Source organism: Chiroxiphia lanceolata, chromosome Z (genome assembly GCF_009829145.1).
Source record: "Chiroxiphia lanceolata isolate bChiLan1 chromosome Z, bChiLan1.pri, whole genome shotgun sequence".
Lineage (NCBI taxonomy): Eukaryota > Metazoa > Chordata > Aves > Passeriformes > Pipridae > Chiroxiphia > Chiroxiphia lanceolata.
The window spans coordinates 19,339,491-19,356,266 of NC_045671.1; the positions used below are offsets into that span (position 1 = coordinate 19,339,491).

At 38.8% G+C, this 16,776-nt stretch overlaps 1 protein-coding gene across 8 annotated transcripts in view; it reads left to right on the forward strand.

Annotated features, from left to right (window-relative positions):
• MAST4 (microtubule associated serine/threonine kinase family member 4) overlaps positions 1-16,776 on the forward strand; it is a 296,868-nt gene that overhangs the window by 185,549 nt on the left and 94,543 nt on the right. For 2 of the 8 annotated variants that reach the window (XM_032675470.1, XM_032675473.1), the window contains exon 1: positions 6,799-7,016. The exons of the other annotated variants lie outside the window; for them this stretch is intronic. In XM_032675470.1, coding sequence (XP_032531361.1) covers positions 6,925-7,016 — 92 coding nt within the window. In that variant the 5' untranslated portion in view covers positions 6,799-6,924. Of the gene's footprint in view, positions 1-6,798; positions 7,017-16,776 lie in introns of those variants that run through there. 8 annotated transcript variants of the gene reach the window in all.

The window sequence follows — 16,776 nt, forward strand, 5'->3', positions numbered from 1 at the left end:
ACAGCCCGGCAAGTCGAAGCCAGCAGTCCGAGCTGACCAGGATGAGAAGCCAAAAAAACCATATCCCAGTCCCTCTCCCCAAATGCCTGCACGCAGACCCCTGTCTCCCTCTGAGAGCCAACTCTGCTGTCTGACCCTCTCCCCTCAGAACAGAGCCAGCACCCCCTCTCTCCCCAGCCTCTCTGATGGTCCATCAGCGAGGAATGCAGTCTGGGAGCTAATTCCTTTGTAAGGCTAATTACCTCCCTTCCCCCTTCCCTATTCGAAACTCTGTTTCTCTTACAGGGAAGCAGGGAAAGAAAAATTCCTCTCTCAGATTTATAACCTATAACACAGTGGAAAATTTCATTATGGCTCTTTACATATCTGTTAGACAACACAGCTACCTTTACATTTGTATCAGTGGTACTGCAACCACAAAAATGGTAAAGTACTGATTTGAAAAAATGGTGTGATCCTCTTAGGATGCTGCTAAGTGCTGGGTACCGAAGAACAAATGAAGCAGGATGGGATAATACTAGATACTTAGTACAGTATTCCTCCTGCCATCCCCTGCTATTTTTGATGATAAAGTCAAGATCCAAGCACCATAGTATATGGAAAATTATGACATTTTTATTAGATATTTTCTGTTTCCCTTTCTGGACTTGCTTACCACATAAAGCAGCACTTGTGAAATGTAGTAATGCTTCTCTACTTGCCAAGATAAATGTAAATTCAGTGATAAAATTGGGAAGTACTTCTTTTACATTTCCTCATTAGTCTGTTTGCTAAATTAGCTCAGAAGGAGAAGCTAATCTCTAGGTCCAAAGCAAATAGGTAGCATGGTTGTTAGCATGGTTGGCTCATTCCACTACAGACAGCAAAATGTTGTAATAAAAACAGCATTGTCTGATGTGAATTCTGATGCCTGATGCAGATGGATACACAATATATTTAACTTCCAAATACATTGTGCATAATTTTAGAACCTTTCGGAAATTGGAAGTGGTGTGGAACCATTGCTTTTCCGAAAGGTGTTTCTGTTAAATGAGCTATAATAAACTGGAGCTGTGGGAGATTTTTTAGGATTTTGCACACTACTTCAGAAGTGTTTAGAGTAATAGTGTTTATGTGTATTTATAAATGAATCTAGGAAAACTTAGAAATTTGGCAGACATACATTATACACCCACAAAATACTTCTTTCCTTGCTGTGATTTCTTCAACTTATTTTTACAATGTATGTCTCACAGTGAAAATCGTGTGCATTCACTAGAAGGTACTAAACATCAACCACTAGGGGAAGCAAGATTTCAATTTTTGTAAGTAAGAGTAGTAATAATAATAATTACTACATTTAAAGGACTGAATAGACCAATGAGATCTTTTATTTTGACATCATATATAAAATAGGCTGTAGACCTTGTCTAGAGTTTTTTTTTAATCCACCCTCCAGTGCTTATTTGAAGTTGATTAATTTTTTAGATAGAAAGACATATATAAGATTTACAGTGATAGGAAATCACGCTGTCTTACAATGGGTAAAATAAAAGAATTTAAAATTGCTTTTTTATCTGACCGCTGCAGATTGAACCTCTAACTCTGGTATCTGTGAGGGAGTTTGATGGAGTCTGCTATTCTTATGACTTGTCTCCTTTCAAAAATATCTTCTTGCTGGGGATACACATTCTAAACAACCAAGGTTCTCGAGCAGACTTGACTAAGTGAAATAAATGACATTTTTCAAGTTGCACACTATAGTTCAGATTTCATTATAACTTTTTTTTTTTTAAACTCCCGACTTTTTTATGACCTTTGAGATCTGTGGGGTGTTTTTGTGCTTTGATACGACTTGATGGCTATCAAGGCTAATGATGCATGTTGTTCAAACAAGGCTGCTTTATCCAGTGATAAACTGTCTTGTTCCTGTGATTACTTAACTCTTTTGTGTTGTTTGCTAGAAAGGTTATCATAATTTTTTCCAGATCATTGATAGCGCATTTCATTGTATTTAACAAAAGACATAACCCTGTATGATCCACTAGAAATGGTTAATGTCCAGTTACTTTTTCAAATCTGTAGGTGAGTTTTAATGTTTCCCTTATCACACATAAATTTTTGTACTGTGATAGTTAACTTAAAACATTGTGAGGAGATGAGTTGAATGTTTTACAAATGTCTCAATGTTTTGTCAGCTGAGATGGTTATTGACTGAACTGGAAATCTTACTTGAAATAAGATCTGTTTGGATAGTATTGTTTCCTGTGTGAAACTGTGTTTAGTGACAGCAAGAAAGTTACCATACCTGTCACTACTGACAGCAGCTAATATCCTGTTTGTCCTTTTAAAGGAGTGTTATGAAATGACAGCTTAGTTCCGTTGTTGTAAAACTGAGCTATTCCAAGACACTTTGAAAGTAGCAATAATTGAATGAGCAGTTTTGCCAGTTCCTTTGTTACTCATTGGATTATAACTATCTGATTAAAAAGGCTCAACTAAACAAAACCAAACTCCTCTCAAGTGATCTGTGAGCTCAATTCTCATCTAACATTCCTCTAAGATGTTGATGAACTGAGAAGCATTTGTTTGTTGCGAAAAGATGTGATTTCATAATCTTCCTAGCCCATGAAAATGGAAAAGGTGCATTAAGGCAACCTTTTTTCTTTCGTAGTTCACAGTCTTACCCTTCTATTTCAGTATGAGGCCTATACTATTAGGATTTTACAAGTCTTAGGATCTTTACTGTCTGTGCTGTTGCTGGGGAACTGCATTCGGTGTACATCTTGCTATAAAAACTGATGAGACATGAGCACTCTGGTAATGCCTTTGGGCAGTGATTCCAGAAGGTTTTCATATGTTTAGAAAAATTCCAGTGCATATTAATGTAATTGTCAGTGTGAAGATGGTAGGTTAGATAATTTTTGCATTGGAATATTATGCGCAAAATATTGATTTAGTATTCGTATTGCATTGTGGTTTTAAAGATACATCTTCAACTTTCAAAGTATTTCATTGTGGTACTTAAAATCAGTAATCAGTGTTATATAATAAGATGTTTCTGGGGAAGAATTTTTATTGCTGTTAATTATTGGAAGTAAGTGTTGACATTTAGAAATTAGACTTTTCTAAGGATGCCTTTATAAGCGTACTTTTGAAAATTTAATTTTCTTCAAAACAAGAGTAGATTAGTCACCTTGTGTGACTTGTGTGATGTTTTTTATCCACAAGTGAATATGAAAGGGAAAATTTAATGATTCTTTTCACTTGTTTTGTTACATGCTAGCTTATGTAATTCTTTGTGATAAATAGAAGTCATCATCCTATTTATGTAGTAAAACATCTCCTAAGAGATGAAGTGGCCCGAGTTGCTGCTTGTTTTGCAAGTGGCTGTACAGCTGAAAACTTAAGCAAAAAATCCTATTAAGGACTAGCTTGCAGGTTCTTAGCTGCTGTGTTTTATTTATTTTTGACAACTGCAGAATTCAGTGTATTAATTGGATACTTAGGGAAAGTTGCTGAACATGCCAGTAACATTTTGTTACAGGAAAATTGTAGGTAATTGTCAAGTATGCATTTATCAATATGGCATAGATCTGTTCCTAATAACTTCAGGTTTTCATATTTTTTAACATTATCATCTTTATTGTTCAGGTTTTTTTGTCCAGTTCTACATGGCGGAGGTGAATAAATTGCAGTGGCTTAAAGACACAGTATATCCTTTGAGCCTGTTGAGGCTGTGTTTCTGAAGGGTAAGCAGCACTATCAGTATTGATAATGAAAGGAGCTCCAATTTTAGAGACAGCTGCTGCAAAAGAAGTGGTCCAGCTGCCTCTGCCTCTCTGCCTGGCCATTCATTCCATCTGCTTCCCTTGTACTCTATCTGATCCTGAGGTGTCCTTCACTGAGCTGATTCAGCTCACTATGTTGGGAGACAAGGTGTCCTGTTAGCAGTTGTGTAATACTGATAGGCTTGCAAAACTTCACTCTCCCATGAAGTGTTCGTTTTTAAATCAGGCGCTTTTCTGTCATGGAAAGTCACCAACTGCAGGCACCGCTTTGGAAGCTATGTTGTTTATTGACAGGCATTGCAAAGTCTTCACCATCACTTACATGTTGTGCTCTTAAGTATAAGGCCTATGCTCCCCTTTATGAAGTCTATAATTTGTATAAGGTTGGTGTGGGACTATGCTGGACTTCTCGCACAGCTCCTCCCTTCATTTCCTTTGTCGGAGTCTCTGTAGTGCCTTAATATGCTTATGTCCAGCAAGCACTTGAGAAAAATAGTTGTCTCCTTGCTTTCAAGCTCGTGTTACAAACAGTGTGACTGAGTAGGAGGACTGTGTGTGTACCTAACTGTGCATAGAAAGCCAAGGTGAAATTATGTTTGGATCTACAGGTCATCACAAGTAACTCGGGGAGCTGTTGCTTGTGAGTAGTTTGTTCAAGGTCTAGAGATGGAATTGCAAGGGACTTGACCATCCACCCACTGTTGGAAGTGAACAGTGTTAAGCATTAAATGTAGAATGAGACACTGATGTGATTATGTGTGCCCTGGTTCCAGCCAGGTCAGAGTTAATTTTTGCAGTAGCCAGGAGAGGGCATGGCTGAGACCTGGAGGTTGTTCTGTACCACCTCCTGACGTTTTTGGGGGTAGGAGAGTGGGTCCCTTCTGGATCAGGTAATATGGTGGAGGGAGCAGTCAGGTATTTTTGGGAGTGAGAACTTGCATGTGAATCATTTGTTTCTTGCACCCTATTTCATTAATATTGTTGCTGTTACTGTTCATTTTCTTATCTCACTGCTGTTTACAGTAAATTGTTCTTATCTGAACCTGTGTTCTTATCTGAACCTTTTGTAACTCCAGTTTTCCTCTCCATCCTGCTACAGGGGTCGGATGGGGAGGGGGGGAGCAAGCAAGCGGCACCTGGTTTGGAGAGTCTCAGTGGGAGCATTAAATTGGGGAACACCATTCCTAAGCCACAACAATATAATACTCTCTGTTGCTATATACATGAGTAGAAGCTGTTGCCTAGAATTTTTTCACTCCTTTCTGCTTTTGCAAAAATCCAGCTTTTCAGATCATGAAATGTAGATTGCAATATCTAGGTCTGTGTACTGGCTTTTGGTATAATCATCTCTGGTTGTACATAGAAAGGTTAAACTGATGTGTACTGTGGCATGTCAGTAAATGGTGTCTTATGGGGATTTGTACTAAGGTCTGTGGTGGTAACCTTACTAAATGCCTGTCTAAACCCATTTCTTGAATAAGATAGTCTGTACCTGTGACTTGTAAAGCTATCCCAAGATAATGTTCCTTTGCACCCCAAAAATTAACATGTTTTAGTTGGTTGGAGAACATTCGTTCTGCCTTTGCAGTGTGTCTTTCTGGGCTTTTCAAAATGAGGGCTAACATTGCAATGCTGTGTTAAACATGCTGAGCTGGTATCCTGAGAGCTGTCTCATTCCAAGTGTCATGAGAGCCTTTCCAGCTCTGCGCTGCAGCATTCTGTGCCATGAGTTTTCTTTCACCCAAGTGATGGACTCGTCTGTGTTTACATCAGATTTTTCTTTTGTTTTATGTGATTTTCCTCCTACTATGCACAGACAGCTGTGGATGATTTAAACACCGTGTGTCATAGATTTAGAGCGCAGCGCTGCCAACTATCACAGTAGTTAGTGTTTTCCCAAGATATAGCACCTGCAATGTTGAGATTATGCAGGATTCCTGCTTTCAGTAAAATAAGTAAATAGTCTCAGCACAAAAATTACAGCATTGTTTCCATAACCATAAATGTGATCAAGTCCCTTAAATGTGACCCTCAGATAAATGAAAAGGCAAGTAGAAATTTTTAAGTACCACAAAAGAAACCTCCTAATTTTTTTGAAGGCATGGTAATTGTTTTTCTGTACCTAACCACCATTGCTTCCAACAGCTGGAGTTAGGCATTACAGAATGACAATATAGAAGTAATTTTAGAAACACTTTTATTTGCGTACTGCAGAGATATGAGGAAATATGCTATTCTAGACAGAGCTCCAGACGGAGAGAGGAGAGGGCTTAAGGGTTGTGCTGGAATTAGGTGTGAAAAGACTGAGGACAACAGTCAGCACACGTGAGGCTAAAATGAGCGCCGGTGACGGGGGAGGAGTCAAGGAACCAAACCAGCTGAGCTAGAAGGCAACTGGGGAATGGCGAAGAGGGAAGCCAAGGAAGAAAACTGGGAGGAGGAAGGGGAGGAAATGAGTCAAAGTACCTTAGGGATTAGGTCACTATTTTGAGTGGGAAAGGTACTCAGAGCCTTTCCGTACCCCTCTTTTGCCAGCTTGTGTTTCAGGATAGCTTTGCCAAAAGCGATAGCTGGCAGGGGAGGGAGGCAGGTGTCCCAGGTAGCAAACTCCTGGTGTCTGGAGTGGGAGGTAGCCAGTGTGACAAATGGTAATTAAGTACCTGTACCGTCAGTTCTGCAGGGATAGGCATGAAGCCATGGCAATGGATACACACGTAGCGGGCACAGAGCGTCCGTGGTCTTTAGCTTGCGGTGACCGGCAGATCCGAGCGCAGCTGGAGGGCTCTGCCGGGTGCCGCCTGATCCGCGGGGGCCTCTGCCCTGGGCTCTGCCAGGTGTCCCCCTGACCCGTGGGGGGGCTCTGCCCTGGCTCTGTCCCGGTCCCTCCCGGTGCCGCCTGACCCGCGGGGGGCGGGCGGAGCGGCGCGGCCGCCAATTGCCGGGGCGGGGCGGGGCGGTGCCCGCGGAGGAGCCGCACAGGAAAGTTTCTGCCTGTCCCAATTGCCTGCTACCTCCGCTCCCCTTCCGGCCCCTCGGAGGCTGGCGGGCTTCCCGGTCTCTCTCTCTCTCTCTCTAACTCTCGGGACTGCTGTCCCTTCTTCCTCTTCCTCGTCGTATTATGGCTCTGAGTGTTTGAGCTTTTCAGCGCAGGACAATGGATATGTCGGACCCCAGTTTTTGGACGCTCCTTTCCAACTTCACGTTGCCCCACCTGCGGCGGAGCAGCCGGCTCCGCCGGACGCAGAGGTAAGGCCGGCCGCCGCTCCAGGTGCGCGGGAGCGGGCACCGGATTTCCTGATCCCCGGCAGAAGAGCCATGGGGAGGATTCGCGGCCTCCTGACTTCTCCCGATCTGGAGCTGCGAGAGCTGAGAGCCTCTCCTTGCGAGGCCCTTAGTGGTGGATTTTATATACCGAACGCTGCGTGTTACTTTGCCTCCTTTTATGAGGTGGTGTTTTTTTTTTCACTAGCCCTTCTGCCTTCCCTTCTTTTTTTTTTTTTTTTTTTCCCTTAAAGTCACTTTCAGTTTGCTCTCAAATATTCGACCTTTTATCGGGAGCAGATATTCCTTATACGGACAACTCAAGATAGCCTGCTTTGTTCGGTGTTCCTGAAGGGACAAGTCTGCGTCACTACTGTTTTTAGACAGGCTAGCTGACATCTGTTAGTACAGGAGTGGCCTTTTTATTTGTGTAGTATTTTCATTATTGTCAGAAGGGGGGAAAAAAGGTTTGGAAATAATAAATGCTAAGTAAAAGTTAAAGGGTTGTACCGTCACTGGGCAGAAGACTGACAAGGTTTCACCTTATGGTCATTTTTTGTACTGGGGTGTCCCTTGCGGTTAAGTGTATGTCCCTATCACAAGGAGCAGAAGAAATTGTAAAAGTTTGTAACTTTATACACTAGTGAATGCCATTTTGAGACTTACCAGTTGTTTTAAATTATGATGTGCTTTTGTCTGTGAAACCACCTTGATTATTGGCTTATGTATTATCCTTGGAGAACATGTGTGAAATGTTTCTTCTGCTAGCTCAAAAGCTGGCAAACTAAGCTAGTAAAGCTGGTTATTCATAAGCCATAAGTGTTTTTGTACTAATGTTTTTTCAAAAGGAAAAAAAATTACCATCTCTTTAATGGCAGAAAGTTAAAGTAGGAAAAACAAGTGATCTGTTTCACATCAGTGCAAAACTGTTCCTTCAGTAAATATCTTTGTGTCTCCTACTTGGGGTAGATGTAAATGCTGAGTTATTTTATAATTATTATCCCTCTCTTGTAAATAATTTTTTTACTCTTACACAGTGTTGACTGAGAATCCATATAGGTCTTATATATTTTTCTGCTGCAAATGTACCCAGGTTTAAAGAGGGGGACATGCTGGAGTTTTTCTAATTGTCTCTGCTATTCTTACTGAAGTTGGTTTTGCACCTCTGTGAAGACCTAAAAATACCTTTTATAAAGTGTATGGCTGCATGGCAGGTTGAGGAGAGAAACTTCATAGACTTCACAAGAAACATGAAATAAATGCATACCACGTGTTATTTTGTTTTTTAATATTTGGATACTTTCCTGCTTTTCAAACATACTTATACAATAGTGGATTGTGGAAATATTTGAAAGACTTTTTAAAGCAGGATTGAATATTGTCTCAGCATATCCCATATATGGCATAGCAGTGAATAGTACACGCCATATATGCAGTTACGTTTTATGTATTACAAGGATATTCAATATTTAATGCCATCTCTTTAGCCAAATCAGTGTGTCGCAGCATTGTGAAACTAAAAAGCCAGCAGTGGAATTTCAAGGCTACTTACTCTTATTGAGTCCAGATGCCCTCCTTTCTCAGGGTAGTTCTCTCTTCTGAGTGGGGGGAGCTCAGGATCTGCTGCCTTGCTGTCACCTGGGGAAGGCTGACTGCACACTTCTTCAACTCTCTTCTTAAAGGTGGACCTGTTCTCTGCACCCTTATACTGTAATTCATTTACTAATGTAAGAGATTCCAGAGCAATAAAACTGTCAGAAGTACAGCTAATATGGACAGGGCAGATTCTCCTGTAGAAATGGGCTTAGATTAGTTAAGATACAGCTCAGAATAAACAGACCCAGCTGGTATCTCACCTATCTTCACAAGCTCAGTCAGCTGTAGACCCAACTGTTACATGAAAAAACTGGAAGGATAGATGCTTACTTTGCTTGACTTGCCACAGAATGTCTTCCCTTTCTAAGAGTGCTAGTGGTAGCCACTCCTGTTTTGTAAAGGTTTCCAGACATTTTAGAGCCCAAAGAGTAGGCTGTGGAGTAAGACCTGAAGGCTGTCTAGTTCCTATTGTCTGAATCTGCTGGCTCTACTTGACTGAAAGTTTTGGGCCCACCAATTCAAGACATGTTTTTACTTAATAGTAACACTGCCTATGAAACTTGTCTAGCTTGCTGCATGCCTTGGTGCTTCGTGAAAATTTTATAAGGGGCATTCATTGTTTTTTCTGGTTTTATCCACAGTTGGCTTTGGGGCTGACTCCTTGCCAGTGTGAGAGCATTAATTTTATGGTTTGATTGACCATTTTTGCCTTTTAGTTATGTTCCTTTTGTCTTTTCAGTTACTTTTACCTACACTACCAGGTTCTTGTGGCCTGCTAGATTATACCATTTCTATGAGCATTGTCATACTTTCTTGACATTTGGGATAATGAGAATTGACTGCTAGTACTAAGAATTTTGTTTCTTTTTACAGATTTACTTGATGTAACCATTTATCTTTTTGAGGTTCTAAGAAGTAAAAAAGGAAAAGATAGTCTCCTTAGGGAGGAGTTTTCCAACATTAGACTTAGCCGAATTTCAGTTGTAGCAGCTCTTTATGGAAGTGATACCTGAATAAGAAACATCCCAGCTGGAATTTCAAGTCTTGGAGTGGGTTTTCAGGACTGGCAAGTAGAAAAATTCTCTTCAGTTATGAATTGGAGGCATTGGGTATTGAAATTGCTGAGCCTATAAATGCCGTGGATTACACCATGTGCTTTTACAGTGAAGAAACATGTATGCCATTATGTGTTAACTTCTTTTTTGTTACTGTAGGTATGTGGACCCTTAACAGTATTCAGATTCCTGCCTGGAATGACATTGTCAGGAGTAGAAAACTAGAGAGAGTGAGAGGATCTCTTTCTGTGTGTAGACATTTATTTATATAGATTGCTGTGTAGGCTTACAAATGGATAAATATTTACATATACACTTTCCTCATATGAAAAAACCACTAAATGCTTTCTGCTTCATTCTGTGATACATATTTAGTTCTCTCTACTACTTTCATTCTTTGTCTCTCATCTCTCTGTATCTTTTACAAAACGGGCAAGCCAGTGATCCTTTTTGTGCGTCTGTCCTTTTCTTTTGTTTCTTTGTGGTAGTTGCACTGAAACAATGTTATTACAATCAGTCTTTCTTTGAGTCAGAAGGGGTTTTCTTTCCCAAAGGCATGAAATTCATGAGTGCTTGCCCAGTTACCACTGAGCCAAAGTAGACTCCTAGATGATTTGTGTTGAGTCTTCGTTTTATTTGTGTACAGTCATTGAAGTGGTAGTTTGTCTTTCATGATATGGGATAAAGTATTCATCAGTCATTGAGTATATGTTCATAATAATTTCTGAAACCTTAAAAACAAAGGAAAATTATAACTTGTATTAGAAACACAGAGAACAGAGTAATCAAACTTTGTTGTAGTTCTATTACTTTCGGGACAGCATGCTTCCTGGAAAATGCTAAGCAGGTTTTTTGAATTTCTCTGAGTTGGCCATTTGAGTAGGTTCAGTGATGTTAAAATTATGATGTAAACTCTTGCTATTGGTCCTTGTTTTTTCCTTTGTCAAGGTAGTGTACTGTAAGTAAATATACTATGAATGGATTGTTTTGCTTAGTAGTAGGTATTAAAAGTGGTCCTGTTGATACATAAGAAAGCCAAGCATACTTATTAACATAAAAACAGCCACAAAACCATGTTATTCTGTTGATGTCAGCTGAATCTGTGTTCCAACTTGAATTACTTTACTTTGGTTACATAAGAGTAAACATCAGTTAAAATTTTGTTTAAAAAGTGTTTCTTTTTGATGTAACTGTGTTGTTTTTAATGTATATTTGGGAGTGTAGTAGTTTGAAGAGCTTTACCTTTTCCTTACTTTCAGCTTTCTTCTCTCCCCTTTGTGCCTACAAGCACTAGAATGCTTGTAGCTATTATCCTAATAGATGAGTAAGTTTAGAGAGAAGATTGTTATCCCAAAATGGGAGGGAATAAGAATTACATCTGTACAGACTATCTGTACTTTCAAAACACACTGTCATTGAATATATTTTATTAGAAATTAATCTATTGGACTAATGATCCCATTGCTTTCTGTGCTACCTAGTGAAGTGTTAACATATCTTGGTAATTGTGTTTCCTTTCATTCACAATAAGGTCTATGTGTTTGCGGGATAGTTTTATAGTGTCACTGCCAGAGTGAATGTGTTGTTTTTATTCTCTTTGGTTTACTTGACCAATCTTTTTGTTCAAGCAATTAATGTATTTCAAGTTCTGCTTAACAGTCTGAATAAGTCATCGTTTCTTAGCTTTAACCAGACTGGTGAGGATTCATCTGGTCATATTCCTGTTTTTTGCTTCAGTTTTCATCTGGTAAAATACTAATTTGTTAGAATTATGTTGAGATCATTAGAAGGTAACCAAAGGATATTATTGTAGGAAGCTCAAGGAAAGCTGAAACATGAGCAAAATAAAAAAGAAGCTTAGAAAAGTGCTGGAACATGCTGAATGAAACTGTAACTTTTGATTTTTTTTTTTTCCCTCCACTGTTGTAGTTAATGTCTACTGTGACACAGTAGGAGACAATCTTTATTTTTCTTGCCCAGAGAATCTAAAGGACACTAGTCCAGACATCATTTCATGTGGTGTGGTTGTTGGGACACATCACATGATGTGGGCACAGCACACAGAGATTCACTCTGTTGTATTTGGCTTACATCTGCTACTGATGTTCTACAGTTGAGTTCTTGCTGTATTAGACATTGACTGATCTTTCTCAAATGTAATTTTTAAGCACCCAGGAGCTCACCTGTGCAGTGATTAATAGTTGTCTCTTCTGCTCCACTTGTTAGAGAGCTTCAAAAAGAGCTTCTGTTAGCGATAAGCTCCATACCTACTTTTATGGCTGCACATACTGATTGATGGGCTTACCTCTGGTAGCTCTTTGTCAAATCTGGAAATGGTGGTCAGAACAGTGGATTGCAGGGTAGGTTTCCCATGGATTTGGGCAGAGAAGAACCTTCAGCAAAGGCAAATGCAGTGTCCTGCACCTGGGGAGGAATAACCCCAGGCACTAGTATTACTGGCTGGTGGCTGACCTGCTGCAAAACAGCTCTGCAGAGAAGGGCCTGGGTGTCTTGATGGACAACAAGCTGTGCGTGAGCCAGCAGTATCCTGGGGTGAATTAGGAGAAAGAGCATTGCCAGCAGGTTGAGAGAGCTGATGCAGCCCCTTTCCTCAGCCCTGGTAAGGCCACATTTGGAGTACTGTGCCATTTCTGGGCTCCACAGTATAAGAGAGACATAGAGCTTCTGGAGCAAGTCCAGCAGAGACCTTCTAAATTGATCTGGAGCATTTCTCTTAGGAGGAAAGGCTGAGAGAGCTGGGCCTGTTCAGCCTCAAGAGGAGGCAACTAATGGGGGACCTAGTTAACGTGTCTAACTATCGAAAGGGTAGTGTCAAGAGGATGGGAGCCAGGCTCTTCTCACTGGTGCCAGCCAGTAGGGACAAGGGGCAGAAGCAGATGCGCAAGAAATTCCACCTCAGCATGAGGTTGTGAATTTGTTACACGTGTCATTGTGCAGGAGTGGTAATGATTTTGTTGGTTATGAGATGTGAAATTGCTCAATATTTTGGACCACTGTGTTTAGAACATGAAGATAATGCTAACTGATTTAGGTTGAACATTTGAAATGAAGTTTATTAAATGTGTCACACTAAAAATGATGTAAAAGCGTTTAACGTTGCAGTAGTAGTTCTGTGTATATTGTCACATTATCTATAAGCTGTAAACCTGAATCAAGATGTCATGTTTCGTCATTAGAAAAATTTAGTAGGAAGTAGATTTGTTGGGAGGAATACTGTGATGCCACCAGGACAGGTGCATATGTGCCTCTCAAACTGGAAAATCAGAACATTCATTTATCTTTGATTCAGCCTTATTCAATAGGTGTATTGTATTCAGTGGTGGCTTGTCGATTTTCTCTTAGAACCTTTCAGAGGATTTTTTCCTTTGAACCTTTGCAAATTCATTAACTGTAGTAATTGTGAAATTTTAAAGCCACACCCTCCACCTCCCCAACCCTCCCAATATCTAGTATTAATATGTAAAGTTTTGTCTAGACAAAATATGCAAGGGTCATACATTGGACTCTAATCTTCATCTGATATGAGGATCTGCTGCATAACTCTGTGCATGGTTACTTGACCTAATTTTTCCTGTTACTTAAATGTACATGCAAAGAGATATTTAAGGAAATTGCTCTCATTTAATATACTTGTCATTTTTTTATCCATTTCTTGGACTGTTAACTTCTCAGCACTAATTTTTCAGTGTGTTTTTTTTTTTTTTCCCAAGCAGTACATAGGGTATATACTATTGATACACACTGTATTAGTTAGGTCTACTTCAGTAAGCTCTTTCTACCTGAATAAAGCTGAAATTAAAGAATACTCCACGCTTTCAGTGAAGCATTAAATCTCATGGTACATCAGTTCTGTGATTCTATTTAAAATGCTCTTGGTAGTGAACTAGAAGACTGTTTGGCATAATTCCTAGTAAATATAAACATACTCGGAAGCGCTGTAACTCAGAACAATTCCCAGATTGATCTAGTCAATAGAGAGACTTCACAATGGTGACCTGCCACTGACAGATGAGTATAAAAGTGTTGGGGTCATGTCAGAAAAGATATACTAGCTTTTTCACCCTTTTTTTCCAATTAGCAATGATCTTCCCTAAGTCAGTGTTTAGGAATAAGGAAAAGCATCATGTTGTATTGTTTGTGAAAGATTATAATTAATATTTTAAGTAGCATCTGTTTTTCCCATAAAATTCTTGCATATTCAGTTTTGATGATTAGAAAACAAGAACTGGTGCGGTTTCCTTATCCCACCCATTCTTTTATTCTACACATGCAGTAATGACGTAGATGTTCTAGCATGTAATAGCCTGCTTTTGAGCTCTATCAGTTGACTTCAGCCTGGGTTTAAAATAGTGTATTAAAGAAAAATTGTTAAAACGTTACTCACCAGTGAATTCTGGTTTTCTCCCTCAAAAAAATGTTGAAGCATATGTCAAATGAGGTACTGCTTACTGGTAGGAAAATGGCTTTATATATATGATCAAAATGTCTATCTTTTCTAACTATACTGGTTTAAAACATAGTTATTAACATCCAAATAAATAAAGGGAAATCAAGGATACGTATAATCTGTTTTATAAAGTTGATTAGTTTAAGCATTTACTTGTAAGCAAATTAAAAATCTGTGTTAATGGTGGGTAGACTAAGGTAGTCCTGTGTAATGTTAAGGGTGTTTATTATTGAAGAAATACCATTCAGCTGCTTAATTTGCTGACACAATGTGAAGTGTTGTGCATTGCAGTAGTTTAGTTTAATAAAAATATATATACCCTAAGTTCTCTTAGTGCTTGATTATAATATTGTGTTCCAGAGTTTAAAAAACATCATTTCTCTCAAGGCAATAAAGTAGTTGTAGAACAAATGCTGTTTCTTTTTTGTATGTCAGTAAGGGAATACATTACTCCAAACATTTTTTTATGCATCTGACAGAATTTTTATTTTTTGGTTTTGTGGGACATACATGAATGTAAACTTACCTGTTGCAAGCTCGAAGAGGAATTGTCAATGTTTTTATTGTTTATTTTTATATATATCAGTATATATGGTGTTACTGCCCATGGTAGGGGGGTTGGAATTACATTAATTTTTTGAACTTAACTAATTCAAACCAGTCTAGCATTTGTATTGTGAAATACCATGTCATTTATTTTTCCTTAAGAAATAGGGGGAGGATTAGCTTTATTTTCTTTTTTTTTGAGGTAATTCTGTGCATATTAGTTTCATCTGAAGCTCAGCTTGAGAGGGCTAATAAATTAAATGTTACTTTGTTTGAATGCTGGTACTTTTTATCAGTGGTTCGTTTCAAGAGTTACTCAAGATATGCATAACTGAAGCAGTAGTAGGTAGACTTTTCTTTATTTTTCTTTGGCTGTTTTCTTGCATGTATTTGGGAACACTGCCTAGTCAGCCTTCCCTCTCTGGGCTGCTGGGCCTCATCCCGTACAAAATTTGGCATGTGCTTATGAACAGATTCACACTTTTCAGGGGAGATAGATTTGGTGTGTGGAACAACTTGCAGTACTTTTTTAACACTTTTTTTTTTTTTCCCATGCGTTGCTAAAAGAGGAGTGTTTATATTATAGTTACTTGTTTTATTAAAGCTAATCATCAGATATGGGTTTCTATAAGAAGCCTGTACTTTTGAAATACATTTAAATGCGATGTTTTTATGCGTCAGTTTTAAGTCCTGAAGTTGTTATAGGGAAGATGGGTACAGTAATTTGAACTAGTTGGGTTTTGATAAATCTGAGTATAATAAATCAGCTTCTAATTTAAATTCTGATTCTTAAAATCCTCTTTCACTAACTGATATTATCACTAATTGGATGTGATGCTGGAATTTTCTGGAGAGGTATTCCTACATGAAAATATATTCAGAAACATCAAAAGTCAAAACCAAAAGAAAGGTAGTCCTAAGAATAGTGTATTTTGAAGTATGTACTTTAACCCTGAATCCTCCTTTGTCAAATCCAAACCCGACTCTAATGGAATATGGAAACTTCTTGGTGTGCCTGATGGACACACAGAGGTCTCTGTACTGGGAGCCAGGACCTTCTTCCAGCCAAGAGGTGGTGACATTATGGCTAAATGTCCCAGAGATGGCATGGCATATGAGTGGCTGCATGAAGTATCTCTTGCACTCTGGATAGCTAAACAACAGGGAGGAAAGTTGGCCCCAAAGGGAGTTTGGAGAGCAAATGGAACATGAGAGATGAAAATTTCGCAGGAGGATTGTAGAAGATGTAATGCTGTGATTGAACCAGAGGACATAGATCTGTAGAATATGTAGGTTCCCTATTTTTTCTCTTGACAGAATTATTTGTAACAGATATTTGTAATTTAATTTAACAATATATTAGTTAATATCAGCAAGCCTAACAATCCAGAATGAAGTTCTGCCTTTAGTCATGGCTGTTTCTTGTTGATTACAGTTCATCCTGACTGGGAAAAGGCAAAAATCTGTATTAGACTTTTTAGTTGATAAATATATCTTTACAGATTTTTACATAGTTCAAACGTAAACGTAGCAATCCAGTCCTTGATGAAATGGAAGTTAGATATTGATGATAAGAATAAATCAGACATATGTTTCTACCAACAGCTGTCTTCATGTTTACCAGAATTTGTTGTTAGGATCGTTTTCATAATATAAATCAATACCTGGGGGTTTTTTATTCCCTTTTTTGGAAAGTGGAAAGAGGATGCTTGAACAGAATCTCTTTCATCTGACAGTGCTATTCAGTGAGAAGTCGTAATTAACTAATATCCTTTGTGATAATACTGTTAACTTGCCTGGATTAAACTAATAAGAACTAAATTGTGTACATTTGTTTTACAGATTTGCTTTTTCAGTGAGTCTAGGGTCTAGCTTGTTCTTCTGCATGGGTATGTCAAGGGAATTTCTGTAAGTGCTGTAGTAGTAGAAGCAAAAGCAGTCAGACAAGTCCAATATGCTCTGTTCACCTTGTCTATGAACACCCATGCAAAAGGATGATTATATCAGTTCACTGTACCATCAGGTCTTACCAGAGAATCTTCCTTTTGCATTCACCAAATAATGAACAAAGAAAATATGT